This window comes from Phoenix dactylifera, chromosome 13 (assembly GCF_051530095.1).
Source record: "Phoenix dactylifera cultivar Ajwa chromosome 13, Ajwa_hap1_PhDact_Kaust_v1.1, whole genome shotgun sequence".
Classification (NCBI taxonomy): Eukaryota; Viridiplantae; Streptophyta; class Magnoliopsida; order Arecales; family Arecaceae; genus Phoenix; species Phoenix dactylifera.
The window spans coordinates 18889354-18911342 of record NC_143202.1 but is presented as its reverse complement, the minus strand read 5'-3'; the positions used below and the strand labels follow the sequence as shown (position 1 = coordinate 18911342).

The 21989-nt window shown below is 36.1% G+C and overlaps 1 protein-coding gene across 1 annotated transcript; it reads right to left on the bottom strand.

The window, feature by feature from the left end:
• Nucleotides 1-30: 30 nt before the first annotated feature.
• LOC103721480 (uncharacterized) lies at nt 31-17572 on the bottom strand. The gene is made up of 5 exons (XM_008811721.6): nt 17430-17572; nt 15501-15783; nt 15017-15089; nt 3379-3503; nt 31-448 (listed from the first exon to the last, which is right to left on the bottom strand). Exons 2-5 carry the CDS (start codon nt 15780-15782, stop codon nt 209-211), a joined length of 720 nt encoding a protein of 239 aa, XP_008809943.3. The 5' UTR covers nt 15783; nt 17430-17572; the 3' UTR covers nt 31-208.
• Nucleotides 17573-21989: the final 4417 nt, after the last annotated feature.

Here is a 21989-nt window from a genome sequence, read left to right as displayed (position 1 = left end):
CATGCCCCACAGAATTTTACATGCATCACAGAAGCCCAAAGCTAGGTAAATATATTACTTGCAATAATTCATGTCAGACTAAATAGAAAAACTAATACACATACATATAATTAGAGAACTATACAAAATGTTGAATAAAAAATGGTCATTTTTGAACTCCAACACAAGAATTGTAAAGGAGAAAATCACCAAATCCAACACAGTAAATCTAGTTGGTGGTGGTTGGAAGGTAAACCCTATGGAATTTGTTAATGGTAAGTTTCCTCCTACATGTGGGGCATTTCTTTTGCGCTTGAATAGAAGCTTTGATGCATCTTTGACAGAAAACATGGCCACAAATTGTTGAGCATGGCTCAGTCATTGTGTCCAAGCAAACAGGACAGGTGCAGGTCACTTTGTTTGGTACCACCTTTTCGGGCTCTACACGAGAACTAACCACTCTCTTTCTCTGCAATCACAAATTATAGAATTTTTATTAGAGATTAAATGTTTAAGTGACTATGGAGATGAATTTTAATAATAAATTATGCAAGCAAATCTAACTGCAAATATATGCAATAAAAAAATGTTTAAAGATCTATACGCAGAATTTGTAACTATTAACAATCATCATGTGAATGAAATTTCAACAAATCTCAGTAGAGGGAGGAACAGAAGGAAACTCAGCATGCAAGTAGAATAAGATATCGAAACTACAGAAGCAGTAGCACCTCCAACAAGAGGGCTATCATGGAAGTAGTCCTAGACAGCAATCTGTCAATATTCCATTGATTCATTGGGTATCTTGCCCTAATCTATTACATATTGGGAAAAAAGACAAATTTCAGCAATAACATAGGAATATTCCATACGTTGAACTCTCTCTAGTATCTCTGTGATTCTTGCCCTCCTCTCCCTTTCTCTTTGTGCACAATCTCCAATCTCATGCCCTCACATTCCTAATAATTTCGATTCTCTCTTTGAAGTCCAACACATCTCCCCCAAAACCACAGTCCACACCTCTCTTCCTCTTTCAAATCCACTCTTTGTCCAATCCCACTCACCCACCTTCACCTATAATCTCCAACCCTCTCTACCTTCAACTTAAAGTTCCACCTAAAATCTATGTCTGTCCTCAAGTCTTCAAGTTGGACAAACATATTGCCACCAATCATCAATTTCTCATTTACTACATTAAACTTGATTGAGGTCAAGTAATATACGCTTTGTACTAGAAAACAAGCACATGCAATGCTTGTAAGAAATAATATAAATATATGAATATAAATTATTAAAATAATGTTAATAAAAAATAAAATTAAAATTAAAGGACATAAACCCATGATATTTTGTACACAAAATAATGCACTACCAAGCTGCTTATGAACTAGAACACAAATAAAAATAAAAATATACAATATAAAATTAATAGCAGATCAATGGAAAATTACAACAAAAATATAATGTAAAAAGTATTTTAACTACTGAAATTTTCAAATTTTTATGTCATATGAAGTGATTTGGCCCAATTGGGCATTGTAGGTAGTAAAGCTTTTCTCTGTAGAGTTTCGTTAGTAGAACTTTTAGTAAAAAGTTGTTTGCTATTTTTGAAGTGCCGCGAAAGTTTAGCATCTATTTGTTAACCAAACTAAAAAGTGCTTTTAATATCAATAAATGATAATAAAGGTCATTGCCCAGTGCTTTCAATTGCCTACCAGCCTATATTATCAAAACTATTATTATATAGTATGCTTAATTTATAAATTATTTATTTTGATATTTTAATAAAATAATCAATAATAAATAAAAATATAGTAATATATAATAAGATGATATTTATTAATATAATATTACAACAATATTATACTATCATATTTTTATATCATGATAATAATAATATTATTATATTATTATATATTATATTATTCTATATTATTATACTGTATAATAAAAAAATATTACTATATCATATTATCATATTATTATAAAATATTATATTACTAATTTATTATCTTATTTTGCATGTATACCCTCCTAAATATGCAAAATTGCATAAATACCCTATTAAAGTTGCTATTTGCATGTATATCTCATAAAATACTTATTTTGCATGTATACCGATCTTTTTCTTTCTTTTTTGCATATCCATCTAATGTCGTTAAAAAATAAATAGTTTAAATTTAAATTGATTGAAATACTCTTACAAGTAGACATGCAAAAAGAAAATTTTATATAGGTATATACACAATTAGAATGTTGTAAGAGTATTCATACAATTTTGCATATTTAGAGGGTCTAGACTTTAAAAAATATTAAAAAATGATCAAAATCTATTAAAGAGAATTCAATTGTTCTTAATTAAAGAGGGTAACAAAAATTGATTAATATGATCATGCTGCATGATCTCATGTTAATATCAACTCTTATAGAATAAATTATGTCGCCTTTATGAAAGTCTCATCTTGATAAACAAACAACAACTCAATATTTATAAATCACCAAAAACTATTTTACTGATCTAAACATCTATAATTAATTTAAATTTAATATGCTTTAATCTTTTAAAATAATGAAGAATATATATATGTCGTAGACTCAATAATGATAATTATATCAAAATCAAATGAAAAATAGCATTACCAAAATGATCACCTAATATTCCAACTTGACTGAGTTAAAATCTTAAACAAAGAAAATTGACAATAGCCTTTTTCTGACTTATCGATCCACTCGAATCATAAAAGATATGGCAAGTCTCAGCCCTGTATTGATCATTTTAATAAATTTTTTTAGTGTATACCTCTTAAATATGTGAATTGTATGAATACCCTCGCAAAATTACTATTTACATGTATACCCTTATAAATTTTTCTTTTTGCATGTCTACCCATAAGGGTATTTCAGTCATTTTAATTTTAAGCTGCTTGTTTTTTAACGATGTTAGATGGTATAGGTAAATATGCCAGTTGTCTACTTCAAAGTTACTCATATAAAAAGCTTCAAAAGACAACAAACTAACAACTGAGTGATAGGAACCTAGTTTAAATTACTTTCATAAAAGGTGAAATATTCAGAACTAAACCAACAATGTACATGATTTTTTCTCCACAATAACTCCAAAAAACAAGCACTTGGTGATAGCAACATGTTACCAAGGAACGTACGATGTAAATCAAAACAATTTCTAACAAGCAAAAAACAAAAGTACAATCCTTTACGAAAGGATAATGTCCTACAAACAATCTTCAAAAAGAATATAAAATTTCTAAAGATCTAAAAAAGCTACAGCCAGCTAATTATAAATCTAAGAAACTAATAACAAAGAAAGGTCATTGGAGATTAACTAAGCAGTGTAAATGCTGTAAATATTCACCTAGAGCATTTATAGGCAACTATTACCTTGGGATTGTCTCCATCTGCTGAACAAACGTCACAATCGATAATCACAGTGTTTGGTGGAATCCTTACACGTTTTTCGTGGCTATTAAGAGAGAAGGTCGAAACTGAATCCTCTGCAGCGACACCTTTGAGAACAAATTTAGCATTAATCAGGCCATTAACAAAACAGAATTGTAAGAAAGTCCACAAAAGCAAGCATAAATGCAATGAAGACAAACACTGTGACACTAGATTTCCTATTACTAATTACATTTTCTAAAGAAGAAAGAATACCAAAACAAAACCTCAAATAGGAAATTAATTATGCCACGTGTGTAGACTGGGTTTGGACATACTCATGGTTGTCAAGGTAGCAAAAGAGGTTCTATGATGAAGCAAAAAAAGAAACTTGGTCTCAAAAGTACAAAAAAGGTAGAAGATGAAAAAAAAGAAGTAGAGAGCAAGAAAGAAATGAGGAAGACGAAAGGAAAAATGAAAAGTTAAGAACTGGGGCCAGGTCGTTCTTCTGCTTTCCCATTGATTAGACCATATGTTGTGATTTGTTCCTTTTGGAGGAAGGACGTGAAGGTGCCATTAAAGATAAAGAGTAGGGACCATTTAAGCATAAGAAGGGAAAAGGACAACAAATTCAAGTTTCCTCCTTGAAGTTACAAAAAGCTTTTATTCTTCTTTTCCCTCAATTTCATCCAAAAACAGTAGTAAAAAGAGAAGTGTGACCTCTTAAACAATTTTTCATAGGATTTAAAAATTTTATTTCTCAAACTTGATGCTAACCTGATTACAGCAATTAAAATCAAACAAATATGATCACTTTCGAATGTAACATGCATACTCGCTACGAAATATCCATCTGTTTATAGGGATATTCTACCTGCTTGACAAGTTTCTATCAAATAGTTATTACTGTATGCTCAATAAGAGTTCAGGACGAGTGCATTCACAGCCTTGACAAACAAGCAATCTCAAGGAGGGCAAAGTTTAAGATAAAGAGGATAGAATATCACATCTTGGACCACCAGCTTTGAGTCTTCAGTATTCTTCATTTTATTTCCGTTTTTATGGGGGAGGGGGTGAAATTTTCTTTCTTTTATTGATTGATTTGAATTTTTTTTAAGGATGCATTGAATATGAATGCAACCATTATTAGGAAAAATCATATTATTTGTTGTTCAATTGTTATTTGAGAGAAAAAGAGGGAGACCCACCTACACCACAATTATCCAAGTTCAAATACTTGGGAATGCACCACCCACGACTGGAACCTAGAATCTCTGATTGCTAAGCAAAGGAGTATTACCACTGCGACAAGCCCTAATTCATATTAATTGTTTAATTGTCATTAAGGGTGTGTTTGTAGGGGTTATAACCATGGAGTAAGAGACTTATTCCATGGTATTCCTACTAATGGGGGCAAGGAATAGACTTATACCCTGACAAGGGATAAACCCCAATCAGATGCCATAACCCTATTCTGTGGGGCCTTCTTATTCCACCCTATTACAAATTGGCCCCTCTCCCCTTTGATGCCATTCTCACTTTCCTAATTTCCTCTCCCTTTCCCCGCACAAGTGCTACTCTCTCACAGGATCAAAAAGAGCGTGAGTTTATTCCAGCTACTGGCAAGCCCGAATGGGCTGGAGATGACTTGATCCACTCTTCCAATCTCTACCGTCATCTAGCTACTAGAGATCAACACTCAAATGCCTCTTTAGTGTTTGAGAAATCTTTCTCCTCACCCTTTCTTCTATTTCAGTAGGTTAATCAAGGACCACTAGGCTATCTACTCCAATGGCAAGGAGCATTGCGCTGCTTCATACTTGGATGCCTTTGTTTAGTCTTCATTTCCTCCATCCTCCAAGTATGGCTCCCTTGCCCATGAGTTGCTCTACTTGAGTTTTGTGATGGATATCGATGGATGATGGAGGGTTTGAATTGATTCTTATAATGTTTGTTGTTCCTCTTTCAATGGATTTGTAGTATGAATTTTTCAATGGATGACGGCACCATCCTATGCCCCCAACATGCTCGAACCCTATTTTATGAGGGCCATGGATGGATGTTGCTTGTTGATGGATTGGTTTTTCATGTTTTACCCTTTTAGATGGATCTGCATCATGATTTAACATGGTTATGGAGATGGCTTGTTGGATCCATGCATTTGGTGGTTGTTCTCAGTTAGTTATAGGGTTTATGGATTGATCCTCAATCGGCTTGTGATGGTCATAGCTGATGCCTACTTTTCTGTTGCATGGGACTCAGCATCCAATTTAAGAATGAGGGATGCATGCAAATGCAATGAGTCAAAATTTTTTGGATTTGTGTGGGTTGGATGGTAATACCGGTCTGGTTGTTAGTTTAGATTTGTGATTCTACTTTTTCTAGGATGCTATTTACAACAATTTAGTAATACAAGTTTGGATTGAATATTTCTATTTTTATTATTTGGGTCTGAATCTAAGTTGGCCCTGGAGCAGCCTTATGTGATTATATATCATGCGTTAATCCTTGAACGATGTATAGGCTGATGAGGGAGGGCATGTGATATTAAATTTGATAGTATTAACAGCATATGTTGATGTTAAATGCATAAATCAGTGTATGTCAATGCGGCTTAGTGGACATAAATGAATGTCCAGGTTAAGCTCATAATATTTGTCATGGTATCAGTCTATTCTTCACCCCAAAATTTGGTGTTTGAAGTGAGATGTTTTTGCAAACAATTTTATTGATAATATAGTACTCAAGCTTGGCTATTGGTCTTTTTTCTTTTCATATATGTATGTATTACTTTTCAAGTTCTTGTGCTCAAATTATTCTAATGGGATGCAATAGGATGGCCAATTGGCAACCACTACACTTGCACGGGCAAGGTGATGATGATGTGCCAACCTCTAAGGGCTTTTCCAGAGATGGCATGTAGCCAGCATCACCGTGATTCACTAATCGGCCTTAACAGGGCATGCATCCTATGTAGATCTAATGATGATGCAATTTTCATAGTCTAAGCCTTCATTTTAAAATTTGCAATGATTTTCATCCTCTTGATTTGCAATAATATTATTACAATTTGCAAAATGTAGAATTATGGGTTGTTTACGAAACAACAGGTTGCAATCCTAGAAGGCTGAATTTCCAACATCATAGCCAAGTTTTGCCGAATTAGTACCAAATGGCATACTGGTTGGCAACTAGTTTGGCACGGTATGGGTCCATATTGTGACGTTCCGAAGCGTACCAAGAGAGAGAGGGAGAAGGAGAGAGATGAGAGAGAGGGGAAGAGAGGGAAGGGAAGGGAAAATCCTAACCCTAACCCTAGGGGGTCGAAGAGAAGGGGAGAAAGGTTGGTGAGAGGGGGAGAAGAAGAGAGAGATTGATCTTATCTATTCACCCATCGCCATCACACAAAAGAGAAAAGCCCGATGGAGGAAGTGGAAGAGGAGATAGAGACTAGGGTTCTTCAGAGGCAAAGATGGACAAGAATGCCCATTGAGCAGGAGGAGATGTCGACGAGGAGTCAACCGAGCAGAAAATGAAGCCCGTCACCAATGACAACTAGCAACAGACCCTGAGCGAGGTGAGAGAGCGTGAAGGAGAGATCAAGAGAGCCTCGAAGGCTCTCAATCGATCTATTGAGGGGGAGGGTGGATGAGGTAGGGGAGGGTGAATATAACAGAACCAAAATAAGCATATGAATTGTTCCAACTTGGCATCAGTTCAATTCGGTATAGACCGAACCACCCAGTTCAGGTCAGTTTGGCAGACCATGGTTGAAGCCTTCATGTGAGGTGATGATGACAGAGTAGCATCTGAAGGTTTCCACCACATAATGCAATCCATTCCCGGTATGCAGCATGTCTGACCAGATGATGATATCTGTCGTTTTGTGCCACTCTGTCTTCAATGTGAGGATTGATTTAATCATCTACTATTGACCGTAGATGTCAACTTAGTCATGCACCATGACTAATCTAGTCGGAAGGGGAGTGCAAGGTGGAGCTTATGAGGACGATACTGTATTCATATGTTTCTACATTAGATGTTTAGTATGTTATTATAGTTGTGCATGCAACAACCTAGCTTGTTCTTTCTTGTAGAACTGAGTGGTCGGCCAAATGATGGAGACATCTTAGTGTCGCAAGACATCAATTATATGCATCAAAAATTGTGTCTATGTATTATGACAAGTGGAATGTATAATTTTCTCAACAAATGTTCCATTGTCACCAGCCGTCAGTTATATGTACATGGTCTGATAATTGTCTTCACAACGTTGCATGTGGTTCATTAATTATATGTATGTAATGTAAAATATTATGGAAATCAAATTTTCTATTTAACTTTAATATAGATCCCTTTTACATGCATGTCCAACCTATATTAATCTGGTGCTATGCTAGCAACGGAGGGGGGAGAAGGACATCAGATCTCATTTGCATTACAAAAACCGTAAACATGATTTCTTCTAGCTCATTTTAATAAAATTTTATTCCAAACCAGTGGACTTAACACGAGGTCCCAAGAAAGAGAGGGACAACAAAGTTATTGATATTTCAACCCATGCTTGGCCATTTTTTCATGACTGTTATAAGGGCAATTCTATCCAAACAATAGAAAACAAAACTTTATTCACTCAACTTATCCCTCTAGCCAAACAAGATCATAACAAAACAACCACCCAATTTATCCATCCAACCAAACACAAATTTCCTATTTCTTGGAATAAGTCTTACTCCTCCAAACTTATCTAAATAACTTTCCTTTATCCCTCTGCAACCAAAGGATACCTAAGAAATTTCCTTTGCCGAACCAGGCCGAACCGGGTTCGGCCCATACCGAGCCAACCCAGTGGAGGACCGGATCGGTTCACCTATTGTACTCGGGATCGGTCCAGAACCAGTAGGAACTGATCCCGAATCGGCTAGAACTGATTGCGAACCGGCCGGAACTGGTTGGAACCGGCTGGCCTGTTCGAAATCGGTTAACGGTTCGCACCGAGTCGGGCCGGTTCAAAACCGGTCCCCTACCCCTCTCCTTTTGTTATAAAGAGCCATTGGAAAGGCCCGAGAAGTTTCTCAGGCCTTTCCAACATTCATTTTATTCTGCACTTTCCTCTATTCTCCTTCATGGCGAAAATCACACTGATTCAGCACGATTGAAGAAAGATTCAATCCTAAATAAGGTGTGCTTCCTCTCGCCTATTTCATTCGTCTTGTTTTTTGCTCCAAAAAAAGCTCAAAATTTGCAAAATAAAAAGAGATCATGCCAAAATTTTTGATTTTGGCTTGATTTTATGATGTTTTGTAAATCTATGGATGATCTACACTGTGACATAAAAAATTTTAATTTTCAGATTATATATAATTTTTAAAAATTAAAAATATATATTTGAATTAAAAAATTAAAAATTAAAAATTAAAATTAAAAAAAATGTAAAATCAGAAGCATATTTAGAGGCATGCAAGCTACTCTTCAGCTAAATTTGGTGTTTATTTATTCAAATCTTGATACAATCATGCACACAGTGGTCTAGGCCAAAATTCGAAAAAAATAAAGAAATAAGTAAGCCTTTGATGCATGCCCACAGACCTAAAAATATATATATAGCATCCATTATTGGATTCTACATGGATTTGAGCTGAGATTATTTTTTAAAAATATTTATATTTTAATGTTTTTAATTTAAAAATAATTAAAAATATATAATTAATACCAAAGATTATAAAAATTAGTAGAACGTAATACATATTACAGAAGTATTTTTTGAAGTAAAAAATATATTTTTCTGAATTTATGGTATTTAAAATATTTTTTGATTTAAAAATATTTAAAAATATATAAATAAATAAATAGTATTACGTATTAGATAAAGCAGATATATTTTTTGAAGTAAAAAAATATTATCTTCATCGTAACAAAATTTTACTATTTTTAAATAATTGATTAACTGACGTACTTGATAAATCTGCAGAAATAGAACCATAAAAAAAGGAGGCAGAACGTAACATTAGTTAGGATCGTGGTCAAATGTTCTTAGATTAGCACCATCGGAAGTGCAACTAGTGTAATGCAGAGTTTAAGAGATGAGGGATAACCAGGTTAAAGCAGCGCTTGGCTGGTGGTAACCCCGATGCATATATGTACCGAAAATGCCCACAGGAGGTTCGGTAGCTAATGAAGAAATCTTTGCTAATTTTAGAGCAGTGAAGAAGAGCGTTTCTAAGAAGAAGAAGGCGGTGGACCGCAGAGCAGCAAAGCCACCTTCCTATCACTTCAGAGAGTCAGAGGAGGCATCCTCTCCAGATGATGAGACACAGATTCAGGCTGTCATTCAGGTGAGCCTAGATGATGAGTGACAGCAGGATGAGGTGACCAGGCATTGGGCTTAATTTGGGCCCTCATACTATGAGTCGGGCTCCGATTCTACGAGCAACCGAGCAGATCTAGAGTTCAGAAGAATCTCCTTAGAAAGGCCGTCAGCAGAGGCGGTGGCTATACTGTATATAATGCTAGTGGCTTTTGGCAGAAAAAAAAGTCATCTAGAAACATTCCACCAAAAGCGACCATCCATGATTTAGATCCATGTGCCTCTTCCAGTAAAAATTCGAAGTAGCAGAGAGTTGACACAATGCTAAAAAAAGATAAGAAGGATATATGATGAGCTATTGGATCCTGGTTCTTGTTGCTGCTGAGGACCCAATAGAGCTCACTACCCGCCATTACCCCTACCCTATTTTCCATCCTTCTGGCCTGGAAAGCCATTTCTCTGCCCAGAGATAAACCACTCCCCTGGCCTTCAGCCATCGCATATGTGGCAAACAATACGTACTATAGGTCTTCCATTTCCTTCATACAGACTGCCGATCCCGATGTAGATCCTCCAAGATCGAAAGACATCTACAGTGAGCTTCTTAACAATAATAAAGAGCTAGCAAAGTGGATTGTCTCATACAAGAGCAAGTGGCCCACATATGGACTGATGGTGATATATGATGGTTGGACCGATCTTATCAGGCGGAGCATTATCAACTTTTTGACATATTTTGATACGAAGACTTTCTTCTATAAGTCGATTGATGCTTTCAATCAGGTGTACGACCCCATGTACATCCTTAAGTTGATAGAGGCGGTGATTAATCAAGTAGAAAAGAAGAATGTCGTGCAGGTCATCATAATGGGCCACAATATAAGATCGTCAGAGAGATCTTAATGGAACGGAGGTCACATATTTTTTGGACCCCACGTGCTGCATATTATATCGACCTCATGTTGATGGACACTACGAAGATTCGTAGAATGCAGCAGATAATAGAGATAGCCCAAACCATTACCAGATTTATTTATAACCATACATAGGTCCTATCACTGATGAGAAGGTATGCATAGAAAGAGATCTTGAGACTAGGAGTGATATAGTTTGCTATCAGCTACGTTGCACTTGATAACTTTCTTGAGAGGAAAGTATCTCTATATCAGATGTTTGTCAGTCTCGAGTGGCAGAAAAGTAAATTTGCGAGGGCTGGCACTAAAGAAAGCACTGTCGAGGACTTGGTGACAAGGTAGACATTCTGGCAATAGGCCGAGAAAGATAATGAAGGCTATCAACCATTATATAAAGTGCTTTAGATCGTGGACAACAAAAGGTACCTTCAGATAAGTTTCTTATATCATATGATGGAGAGGACCAAGATACAAATTAAGAAGGTGGATCCGATGTATGCCTAGGAGACATCGATATCATTGAGCCGCAGTAGGACTACCAGATGAGTAGGAACTTGCATCTAGCAGGTAAGTAAGAATATAAAAAATTAGATTGCTCCTGTACTTGTACAATTTTACTAAAACAATAATAAACTTTATCTGTAGCATACTATCTGAATCCAAAATTTCAGTACACCATACCTTGAATCGATATGAATGACGAACTTCTGGCCGCTCTGCGTAATGTGATTTACAAGATGAAGCTTGATATAAAAGTCGTTGCCCTCTGTCTAGAAGAGGTAAATTAACTTAAATGACATGTATAAGTTAATTGGTATCTTCAATTATTAACATATAACAACATGGTTCTTTTTCACAGATTAAAATATTTTGACCTTTAGAATCACGGCAGCTATTGTAAGAAAAGTATGAATCTAGGTATATTACACATTAGGAGGACATTTACCTGGACTTAGATGGTTACTAATATGATACTATTTTATATGTAATTTTCTTTAATGTTTTTGTAGCTATGGATTCGTTTTGATTTGTCCGCGAGAAAACTTTAGCGGCTAGCTATCTGAATCCTCTCCCTGACGGTCTTCTCGAGTGGTTGTGAGCACAACTATCCACCTTCGCCCTCATCCACAACAAGTAGAGGAACCGTCTGGCACAGAAGCGCCTCAACGATCTTGTATATGTTCACTACAATCTGAGGTTCAGGCTGAAGTGCATTCAGAAGAAAGTGGAGCTAAAGTACACGATTTGATCCATAGTGCTTTCGTTGACGATGAGGATGATCTTATGATCAGACAGCTTCTGAGCCAGCAGCAAGAGTCGGAGCTTGATGAGCGAGGATCGCCTCCATGACTAGCCAGTTTCATAGCAAGCGAGGCTAGGATCAATGCAAGACAATGGGCAGATCACAATATTCCACGCATTCTTCCAGCTAATCAGCCATAGCTACAGGGATCACTGGAGAGTCGGTCATCACATAATTTTTTGTCTGAGATATCCGCTCAAAGATATGATCGAGCGACGCTTAAACAATACCACTACGCTGCTCAGTCGACTCGGTCAGGAGGGTAGTATCCATCCCCCCAATATAGCCAAACAGAAAGAGGCACGAAGAGTAAGCAGGCAGAGAGAAGCACGAAGGGCAAATAGGCAAAAAGGGGCACAAGGGGTAGGCAGGCAGCTACTCAGCACACCAAAAAAAATATAAAAGGAACCTGCAACCCTTATGAAGAGTGGTGGAGCTAGTTCACTTAGATTCGGAGATCAAGAGCACAGTTCTGATGGTCATGAATCTGTTAGCCAGAAAGAAAGTGGAGGATATAAGACCATCGTTTATGAGACACGACCGTAGTGTGGTCTTCGATTCACCGGTGAGTCCCAGTTTACGCATCCTACACAGAATAAGGACCACAATATACGATTTGGTAGAGCCCGTGAGGATACCATTACACATAGAAGACGGGCTCCTTAAGATCATTTAAGAGGACACGTTGCAACTACAGATGACCTCGCACATGGAGTAGGATCCAAAGACATCAGGTTCCGAGTTGCATATTGGATCTCCTATTATCCGCAGCCACAGATAGCCTATGACCCATATAGATACGGATATGGATATGGTGCGTTCAAGGCATCGTCTTTCAATGGCTACTATCCTACGCAGTCTGGAGCATCTTACAGATCAGATTTTGTTGTCGGCTTATTTGGATGGCTCATTCACAGCCGTATTATCAGTATCACTCAGAGCTAGAGCTTCAGCGACAAATTCCAAAGTGCTTAAAACTTAGAGCACTTAAAATCCAAAGCGCGTTCCTTATGAGATGAACATACAAGACTACAATGCCACTTAGTTAGAGATGTGGGCTGATATGCCTCCTAACTATATTAATAATCCAGATATCTACGAAAAGTATCGCCACTCGACGAGATTTTAGATATCATATGTATGATGTACTTTAAATATATATAATTGATTGTATTATGTTATATTTTTTATCTCACTAGTTGATTTTAGGATATTTCATGTTGTTTCTTGTAGCATGCAACATCTTACTAATAATTTTATATTTTGCATCACTTTAAACAACAAAATACATCACTTAGGTTAAACCTGGATCATAGAGACATCAAAAAATATCAAAAAAAATATCAAAAAAAATATCAAATTATACTTAAAATCATTGAAAAAGTTAAAAAAAAGTAATTACCAATTAATTAAACTTGAAAAACTTTTAAAAAAAATTGGGCATGTCGGTTCAAAACTGGCACGCCCAAGCATACCGTGTATCGATACAATACCGAACCAATACCGTACCAACCCGCCCGCGGAGCAGTACAGGTCTCAGTATCGGTTTGGCATACCTTACTTAAACACTTCAAGATACCTGAAATGAAGCCTATCAATTTCTAGGAAGAGAGTTGTAAAATGGAAAAGCTAATTATGTGAATTCTCTCTTAGATGTTCTTCAACAAGGTGGCAAAAGAAAGATATATGAACAACAAAAGAGCAAAAAAGGAAAGAGAACAGCTTGAAAAATGATATTCTTGAAAAATTAAAATGTTCTCTTTATTTATCTTTTTAAATAAAAATTAAGCATATAAACCATTAAGAAACTGTTGGTGTTGCTAAATGCTTACTTAGTGGTGTCAGTAGCTCCAAGTCTCCAACTATATGTTGAATCTCTCAAAATAAAAATAAGACGCATGATGAGTAGCACAAAGTAAAATGATACTCACACCTTGTTCCTCCAAGCAAAAGAATAACATGCCAGCATACCTAAACCTGATAATATCATCATTTTTAACATTTTATCATATTCTTCACTTGGTAAAGAAAGCAACATTTAGATTCCTTTTATTTTCTCTTTATATTTGTTCTTAACTACTTAATAACTTGAATTCTTGACCTTCCTGACTACAATTATGATCTGTAAGAATGTGAACTAAAAAGTAGCATCCAAAAACAACAAAAGAAAATTAAGCACCAAGAAATGGGTTGTAAAATGGGGACATTATGTGCAAAGTTCACCGTCTCGATACCGGACCCCTTACCACTACCATCCTAAAGTGTTGGTACACAGTGCAATATGGTACAAGATAGCATATCGAGTGTCGGTACGATATGAGATAGCATACCAGCTCGGCACCAGTACGGTACATCTGATATGGTACATTACGGACTAGTACAATACGATCTCGACCGATACAGCAAACCATGACTATATGAGAAACTCGACTTGAACAATGTTTTCAAAAACTATATAGTAAACCACGATCTTAGTATAAGGGTTGAGTTTTGGGCTCCTACTTACCAAGACAGGAGACTTGTGAAAATTACTTTTCTCCCTATCCAAATAGCATGAGTAATGATGTAACTGAAATTATAATCAATGCATATCAGTTTTAGTTCCTATTCATGATAGGAATGATTATACTTCACAATTGCTCATGGTAACATAGATGCCTAATATTTAACAAAAGTATGTTGAAAATAAATCTAATAAAACTATCGAACCTCTAAGCCTATTTGTCTTTGAATGTCAACATGCTAACTGATATCAACTGACAAGGTGGGAACCAAAGTCTTGAAATGAGGAACTAAACTTGGAGATTGCTCAATACAAAAATGGAAAATGCATCTTTCAACAACAGTAATAAATGATTCATTTGAAACATGAAAAATAGGCATATAAAATTAAGTATGGAGGCAAAGTTTTTTCTCAAATTATGCTCAATATTTAAACAGTGCAAACAACTATTCCAGTGAACAAAGCCACGAGCTCAATCGAAACATTTTCAACTTGTACAACATATAGTATTAGATTAACAAAACCTCCTGATTTGCTTCATAAAACCTGATATTTAGTCAATAATGGAAATTAAACTGATTTTCTAAAAATAGCAGCAAGAGATGTACAAGAACCTGGTTTTGTTGAACGATCCTCAAGGTCATCATCAAGGACTACTATCACAGGACTCCTCCTAGACTGCCTTGTCTAAACCATTTAAAAACATGGTTAGAATATCAATTAACAAGAACATAAAAGCTTAGATTTCCAGATAATTTACTAGCAAGAAGAATGAAACTGCATGATCGCAAGCTAAAAAAAAATTGATCTTTACAACATACCGGTAAAACATCTTCATTTACACATAAGGGAGGAAAGGGCTGCTTGGGTATGAGGATTTGTTACCAACTCTCATCAACTACAAATCTAAAGAAACTACAAAAGCCTCAACTTTCAAATTCATTTTAACAAAATGTGACAGTTTTCAGACATGCCTATGATCCAATCACAACGGAAAGTGAAGAGTGCCAGAATTTCACAAGCCAATGAGTGCAAGTCCAAACACCTTATATCTCATTTTTAAAAAAAATTAGAATAAAAATAAAACCACAAGCAAACCTGAGGAAACCCACTTGAAGAGGATATGATCAGGACATCATCATCAATTGCCTCAACATCAATGGGGAAACTGCGAGAACCATCATTAGCAGGCATCCGGGACCCTTGTCTAGAGTTTGTAGAAGCAGAAGCACCATGAGATGCCTGTGAATGTACGTGATTAGAAGTTCCCCTGTTCGTCTGAGTCTCTGCAGAAGGTGCATTAAGGTCCATATTCAGTACTGCTTTCCTTCGACTTGCGTACCTCCTCATAGGTCGCCTAGCTAAGGTATGTGTGTTCATTCTACATACAGAACCAATATGTCAACTTCCCAAGGAAGCAGAGAAAAGAAAGAAAAACACAATGCGCCAAAACACCTTAAAATTTATCAAAACTGTATTTTTTAAAACACCGATACGAATTACAAATCCAAATCTTGTGCAAGATGAAGAAAATACGATACATACCATGGTCTGCTGAACCGGACCGTACTGGTCCGATTCAGCTTGGTACAAACCGGTCCGGCCTGGAACCGGTACCCGAACAGCGTGGAAATCGGTTCCAGCTGTTCTCGGACCGATCTCAACCGGTACGCATGCGTACCGGTCGTGTACCAGCTAGTACTGGTGCACCGGTACGTATTTTTTTCGGTGGAAAAGCGCGTGGCCGAAAGGGCCACACGCTCCTCGGGCAGAGCACCCCGCGCGCGGAGCAGAGTGCCCGCGTGTGGTTCCATGCCCTGTGAACCGCCACGCGGGCGATTCCCTTGCCCGCGCAGTTACCCCGCCCGTGCAGGGCAGCGCACCCGCGTGGGCACGCGGGCTCATTAATGCTACTCTGTGGCATTTATCCCACGGGCGTTCCCCGCCCCACGCGATTCTGCACGCTAGAGAACCATGCTCGTGCGCGGTTCCCCACACTGTGAACCGCCGCGCGGGCGCGCGGTTCCCCCGCTGCCCCACGCGGGCTCGCAAGCTCTGTGGCATTTATCCCGCACGTCCGCGTGCGGACATGAGAACCAAAACATAAAAAAAAAAGCCTACCAGTTCGTACCGGATTGAACCGAACCATATCGGATCGATAGGTGACCAGTACGCCTACCGGTACCGGTAGGGCGGACTTTGGTATATACAATAACATATTTTTCAAACACCAATTCACTCTAGAGTAGCACTATCACCAAAAAATCCTTAAACCCATCAAAAGTATTCCAAATCCCAACGCATGTTCGACATGAAGGAAAAAGGTTCAGATGATGCTGGCTTCACAAAGGCTGAACCCTGATATTTGAAAGAATCTTTGCAGAAGTCTCTTATGTGTTCTTGAGTCCACTCACGAAATGAATTCCCAATCCAAATCTTAGCAACACACCAAATATAAAATTAAAGAAAATATTTGACCGCACCACCTTAACTTGAGAGAGGCGAATTAATTTGCCAAACAAATCTCATCAAAAACCCTTTTTCTATCACATGGATAGAAATTCCAAAACCAAACCCTCGAAAGACAAAAAGGTACAAAAAGAAATTCGACCACACTGCCTTAACTGCAGGGGAAAAATTTTAATTTTGCCCAAGAACTCATCAAAAACCTATTTTTTATCACACAGACAGAAATCTCAAATCCAATTGTCCCAAAATCTCGAGGAATCAAAACGAAATTGAATGAAACCAACTTCATCACTGAACCAGAACACCAGAATATCAAAAAATATCATTAAATATCCATCTTATAACTACAAATTCCAGATCCGAACCTCAAACTGCACGGAGGATTTAGAAACAAAATTATACCTTGGAAAAGGGTTAATCTATATGAGAATTACCCTATATACAAAACAAGGTAGAAGATGAACACGAATCGATTCCGCAATCAAAATACAGTTCCATAATTCAACACAAAAAAAAAAAAAATAGGAGTGAAAAAGAGAGATCGAGAGCAAACGATACCCTCGTAACAGAGTAACGACGCAGTGGAGCTTGGATTCGATTTCTAGGGTTTTTATCTCAAGCGAAAGGATGAGGAGAAGGGACGGAGGGAGGGGACAGCGAAGGTCTCCTGGATGCACCTGCTGGTCCGGTTTTATACGAATGGGTCACGTGATCTACGCGTGAGGGTGATGCAAGCACTTGCGCATCCCAGATCCAACCCGAAATGTGAAAGAGACTTGAACCGCTCTCAGATTTTTATCTTGGGGTTTAAATTTTGAAACCACGTCAGCTTACAAATCCGTTACTCAATGCGTCTAGAGGTCACGTGATCTTCGCGTGTGAGTGATGCAAGCACTTCGCATCCCATTAGTGCGGGTCCGATAGAAACAGATCCAACCCGGAATGTGAAAGAGACTTGAACCGCTCTCGGATTTTTATCTTGGGGTTTAAATTTTGAAACCACGTCAGCTTACAAATCCATTACGCAATGCGTCTAGAGGTCACATGATCTTCGCGTGTGGGTGATGTAAGCACTTGCGCATCCCATTAGTGCGGGTCGGGTAGAAGTAGATCCGACCCGGACTGTGAAAGAGACATGATCCGCTCTTAGTGCTCTCAATTTTTTTCTCTAATTTAATGTTATTTAGATGGAAATAGAATGTTGTTCTGATCGATAGGAAGTATGATTCCCTTTCTTATTTATAAATGTAAAAGAATGAGTATGATTACATACTTAAGCATTCTTTCATTGAATGCATCCCTTCATATAATCTATTCATTTATTAAGGGTTGTGTCTCTTAGAATCACTATCAAATCAGATGCATTTTTTCGTGAAAATGCATGTCTTTGGGAGTATATAGATATGTACTCCAATGCTATTACTCCATGTTTATGAAGGTATCCTAATGCTTTTAGTCCCAGGAGTATGTGCCTTTTAGATTCATTGGAGTATCTCTGCTTTGCTTTAGCTATAGTCATTTGATTGTCGCAATATAAGAACATAATCGTAATTGGCTTCTCTATAAGAGAAATATCCATTAACAGACTTTTAAGCCATTCTACATATTGACCAATACTATCAAGTGCAATCTTCTTAACTTCCATAGAGGATCTTGAAATACAAGTATGCTTGGCTGATTTCCAAGCTATCGTAGTTTCACTGAGTGTAAACACATATCCAGTAATAAACTTTGAGTCCTCTAAATCATCAATCATATTTGGATCACTATATCCTTCTAATACAATAGAACAACAAGTATAATGAATAGCATAAAATATCGTACCTTTTAAATATCTAAGTATTATATCAAGTGCTTTCTAATGTTGTGCATAGGAAGAACTAGTATATCTACCGAGTTTTCCTATAGCATGAGCAATATTTGGTCTGGGGCAATACATAACATGCATCAATAAACTAATAATTTATGAATACTTTAATTGTGCCACTAGTTTACCTTTATTTTTACTCAATTTATACTATGGTCATAAGGTATGCTTGAGGGTTTACAATCAAACTTATCAAATTTCTTTAACATTTTCTCTATATGGTGTGATTGTTTAATAATAATCCCTTATGATGATCTTATCAATTTAATTCCTAAGAGTACATCAAGTAAACCTACATCTTTCATGTCAAAATTACTAGATAATAAGAATTTTTGTAATAATAATCTTTATTATCTAGTAATTTTGATATAAAGGATCTAGGTCCAGCGGATGTAATCTTAAGGAATTAAATTGATAAGATCACCACAAAAGATTATTATTACACAATCACATTATATAGAGAAAATGTTAAAGAAATTTGATATGTTTGATTGTAAACCCTCGAGCACACCTTATGACTATAATGTAAAATTGAGTAAAAATAAAGGTAAACCAATGGCACAATTAAAGTACTCATAAATTATTGGTCATTGATGTATGTTATGAATTGCACTAGACCAGATATTGCTCATGTTGTAGAAAGATTTAATAGATATACTAATTCTCCTATTGCACAACACTTGAAAGTACTTGATATAGTATTTAAAAGGCACTATGTTTTGTGGTATTCATTATATATTAGAATGATACAGTGATCCAAATTGGATTGCTGATTCAGAGGACTCAAAGTCGACTACTAGATATGTGTTTACACTCAGTGGAGCCATGAGAGCTTGGAAATTAGCCAAGCAAATTGTATCTTAAGATCCTCTATAGAAGCTGAGATGATTGTACTTGATAGTACCGGTCAATATGCAAAATGGCTTAAAATTCTGTTAATAGATATTGCTTTTATGGAGAAGCCAATTTATGTTCTGCCCATACATTACGACAATCAAGCGACTATAGTTGAAGCTAAGCAAAGATACATCAATGAACCTAAAAGGAACATATGCCTGCGACTAGAGACATTAAGGTACCTTCACAAACATGGAGTAATAGCATTAGAGTATATAAGGTCTGCTAGAAATATAACACATCCACTAATTAAAGGACTTGCGAGAAGGCAAGTTATAGAATTAACAAAGTGAATGGGACTAAAGGACATTAATTATATAATTATTAATTATATAATTCAGATATAATTATTCTATAGTCTCATTCTGATAAAAGTGCTTTTTAAACCAATGGTAAGAAGAAGGATAATTCTCCTTAATGGGTTCATAGCTAATTATGGTGGTGTTCATCCATTGCAGACGCCCTTGAAGGACTCACCTATGTGAGTGTAGTTGTGGAGCCCCAACCTTTGGGATTGGGCTATCTCTAGAGCACTCATGAAACCAAGATATTAATGCAAGACCGAAAAGCATTAACCCAAATAGACTCGACAATAGCCAGAACTATGTGTGTGGCATGTGAAAGTTGAGAGCACAAGTTTTAGATTTTGTTCACTATAGATCCTACAAATAGAATGTCATCAAACCCGCAAGGTACCTTTACCTCTCGCATAATATTCTTAATTCACATGCATTTTGTATGTGTTATTTGATTTTCAAAATTTTAAATTATGTGGGGAATTGTTTGGTTTATTAATAAAATATTTAATTTAAATTTTTAAGATTTTAGAATTCCATATTTGATCTTTATCCCTAGTTAAATATAAAAAATTTATTTTAAACTCCCAAATAAACTGATTCTTTAAATAGATAAGACCTAGTATTTTATCTTTATTTCTGTCTCCTCTAGTAAAATTTAATGGAAATTTTGCTCACACAGTATCTTAAAAAGAAGCATAGAGATACTTTCTCTTTCTCACAAAACATCCCGAACGGATGTTTTGCAAACAAACTCTTCGGAAGACTTCCATAAATAAAGAGATGCATTCTTATGATCTAATGGTGATCCCAAGGGACATAACCCTTAATGAATGGATGGATTATGTAAAGAGATACATTCAACAAAAGGATGTTTAAGCATCTAATCATACTCACCATTTTACATCTATAAATAGAAAAAGAAATTGTACTTCCCATTGATCAGAATAACATCATATTTCCATCCCATTAACACCAAATTTAAGAAGAGAATTGAAAGCACTAAGTGAGTGAACTCAAGCGCACCCATTAAGCATTTGAGAAGAAAATTGTATCCATACATAAGAAAATTGAGAGAGATTACTTCAATCAAATTTGTTGATTTTCAACTTATCTGGATCTGGCTAGTTCGGGTTTGACCCCGATTCTCTAGTGTACTTTAAGAAGAACATGAAGCGGTTAGTTGTATCTTAGGAGCAGACCAACATCAACTATTTGCACATGGATAGGGCAAATTCTACTCTAAAGGAAGCGTTTTTTGAACCAGATAACATCAAAACTTAATTTATTTGTTCAACAGAAAGTACACCATTTAAACTGCAAAAAATATATCTATAATAATAAAATATATCAAAACTTAATTTATTTAAAGATAAAACAATAAAATCATATAAAAGATATCTATAACATTTTAGCAGATAGTTTTTCCAACAAACAAAGCTCAGATAACATGTAAGGAATAAAGACTCGAAGTAGAAAAACTAAAATCCAACACCATTGAAACTGCAAAAAAAGAGGTAAAATGGTTGAGAATGGAATAAAATTACCATGAAAATGTAAATCGGGTGGGAAGGTAGAGAATAAAGACCAAAATAGACTTGAGCATACACCATCACTGTTCTCATAATTTGCTTGCCTAAGGAATTATGGTTTCCAAAAAAGGAGGAACCAATAGCCTAAAGACACTCATGTTATGGTATTTTTTCAATCTATAGTTTGTAATATCTTATGATAAGCAGGAGAGATTTATTCTACATATCTTGAATACAGTTGGAGTTTCTTAGTGTTAATTAAATCTAAGCTCATTGCTGATATTGAGAAATTATTATTAGCTACCATCTTCTCCTAGAGCAAAAACGAATTTATTTCTTTATAAGAATACCAATAATTTAACGATAATTAAAAATTATATATAAGTTGAAAAATCTCAAAGTTTGAACCACTCCATATGATACCAACGAATTCTCAGAAATGATTCCCTTGTCTTTCAAAACAATATGAAATAGATGTCTCTATAAATGGCAATATAGTTGCTATTTTGACGATCTCTTTGAATCC

Excerpts from the sequence above, each read along its gene's own strand:
- LOC103721480 (XM_008811721.6), bottom strand. The coding sequence starts at position 15,782 with ATGAACACACATACCTTAGCTAGGCGACCTATGAGGAGGTACGCAAGT. Across the intron at positions 15,090-15,500 it reads CTTCAAGTGGGTTTCCTCAG|ACAAGGCAGTCTAGGAGGAG; the intron begins GTTTGCTTGTGG and ends TAAATGGTTTAG. Across the intron at positions 3,504-15,016 it reads GGATCGTTCAACAAAACCAG|GTGTCGCTGCAGAGGATTCA; the intron begins GTTCTTGTACAT and ends TTGTTCTCAAAG.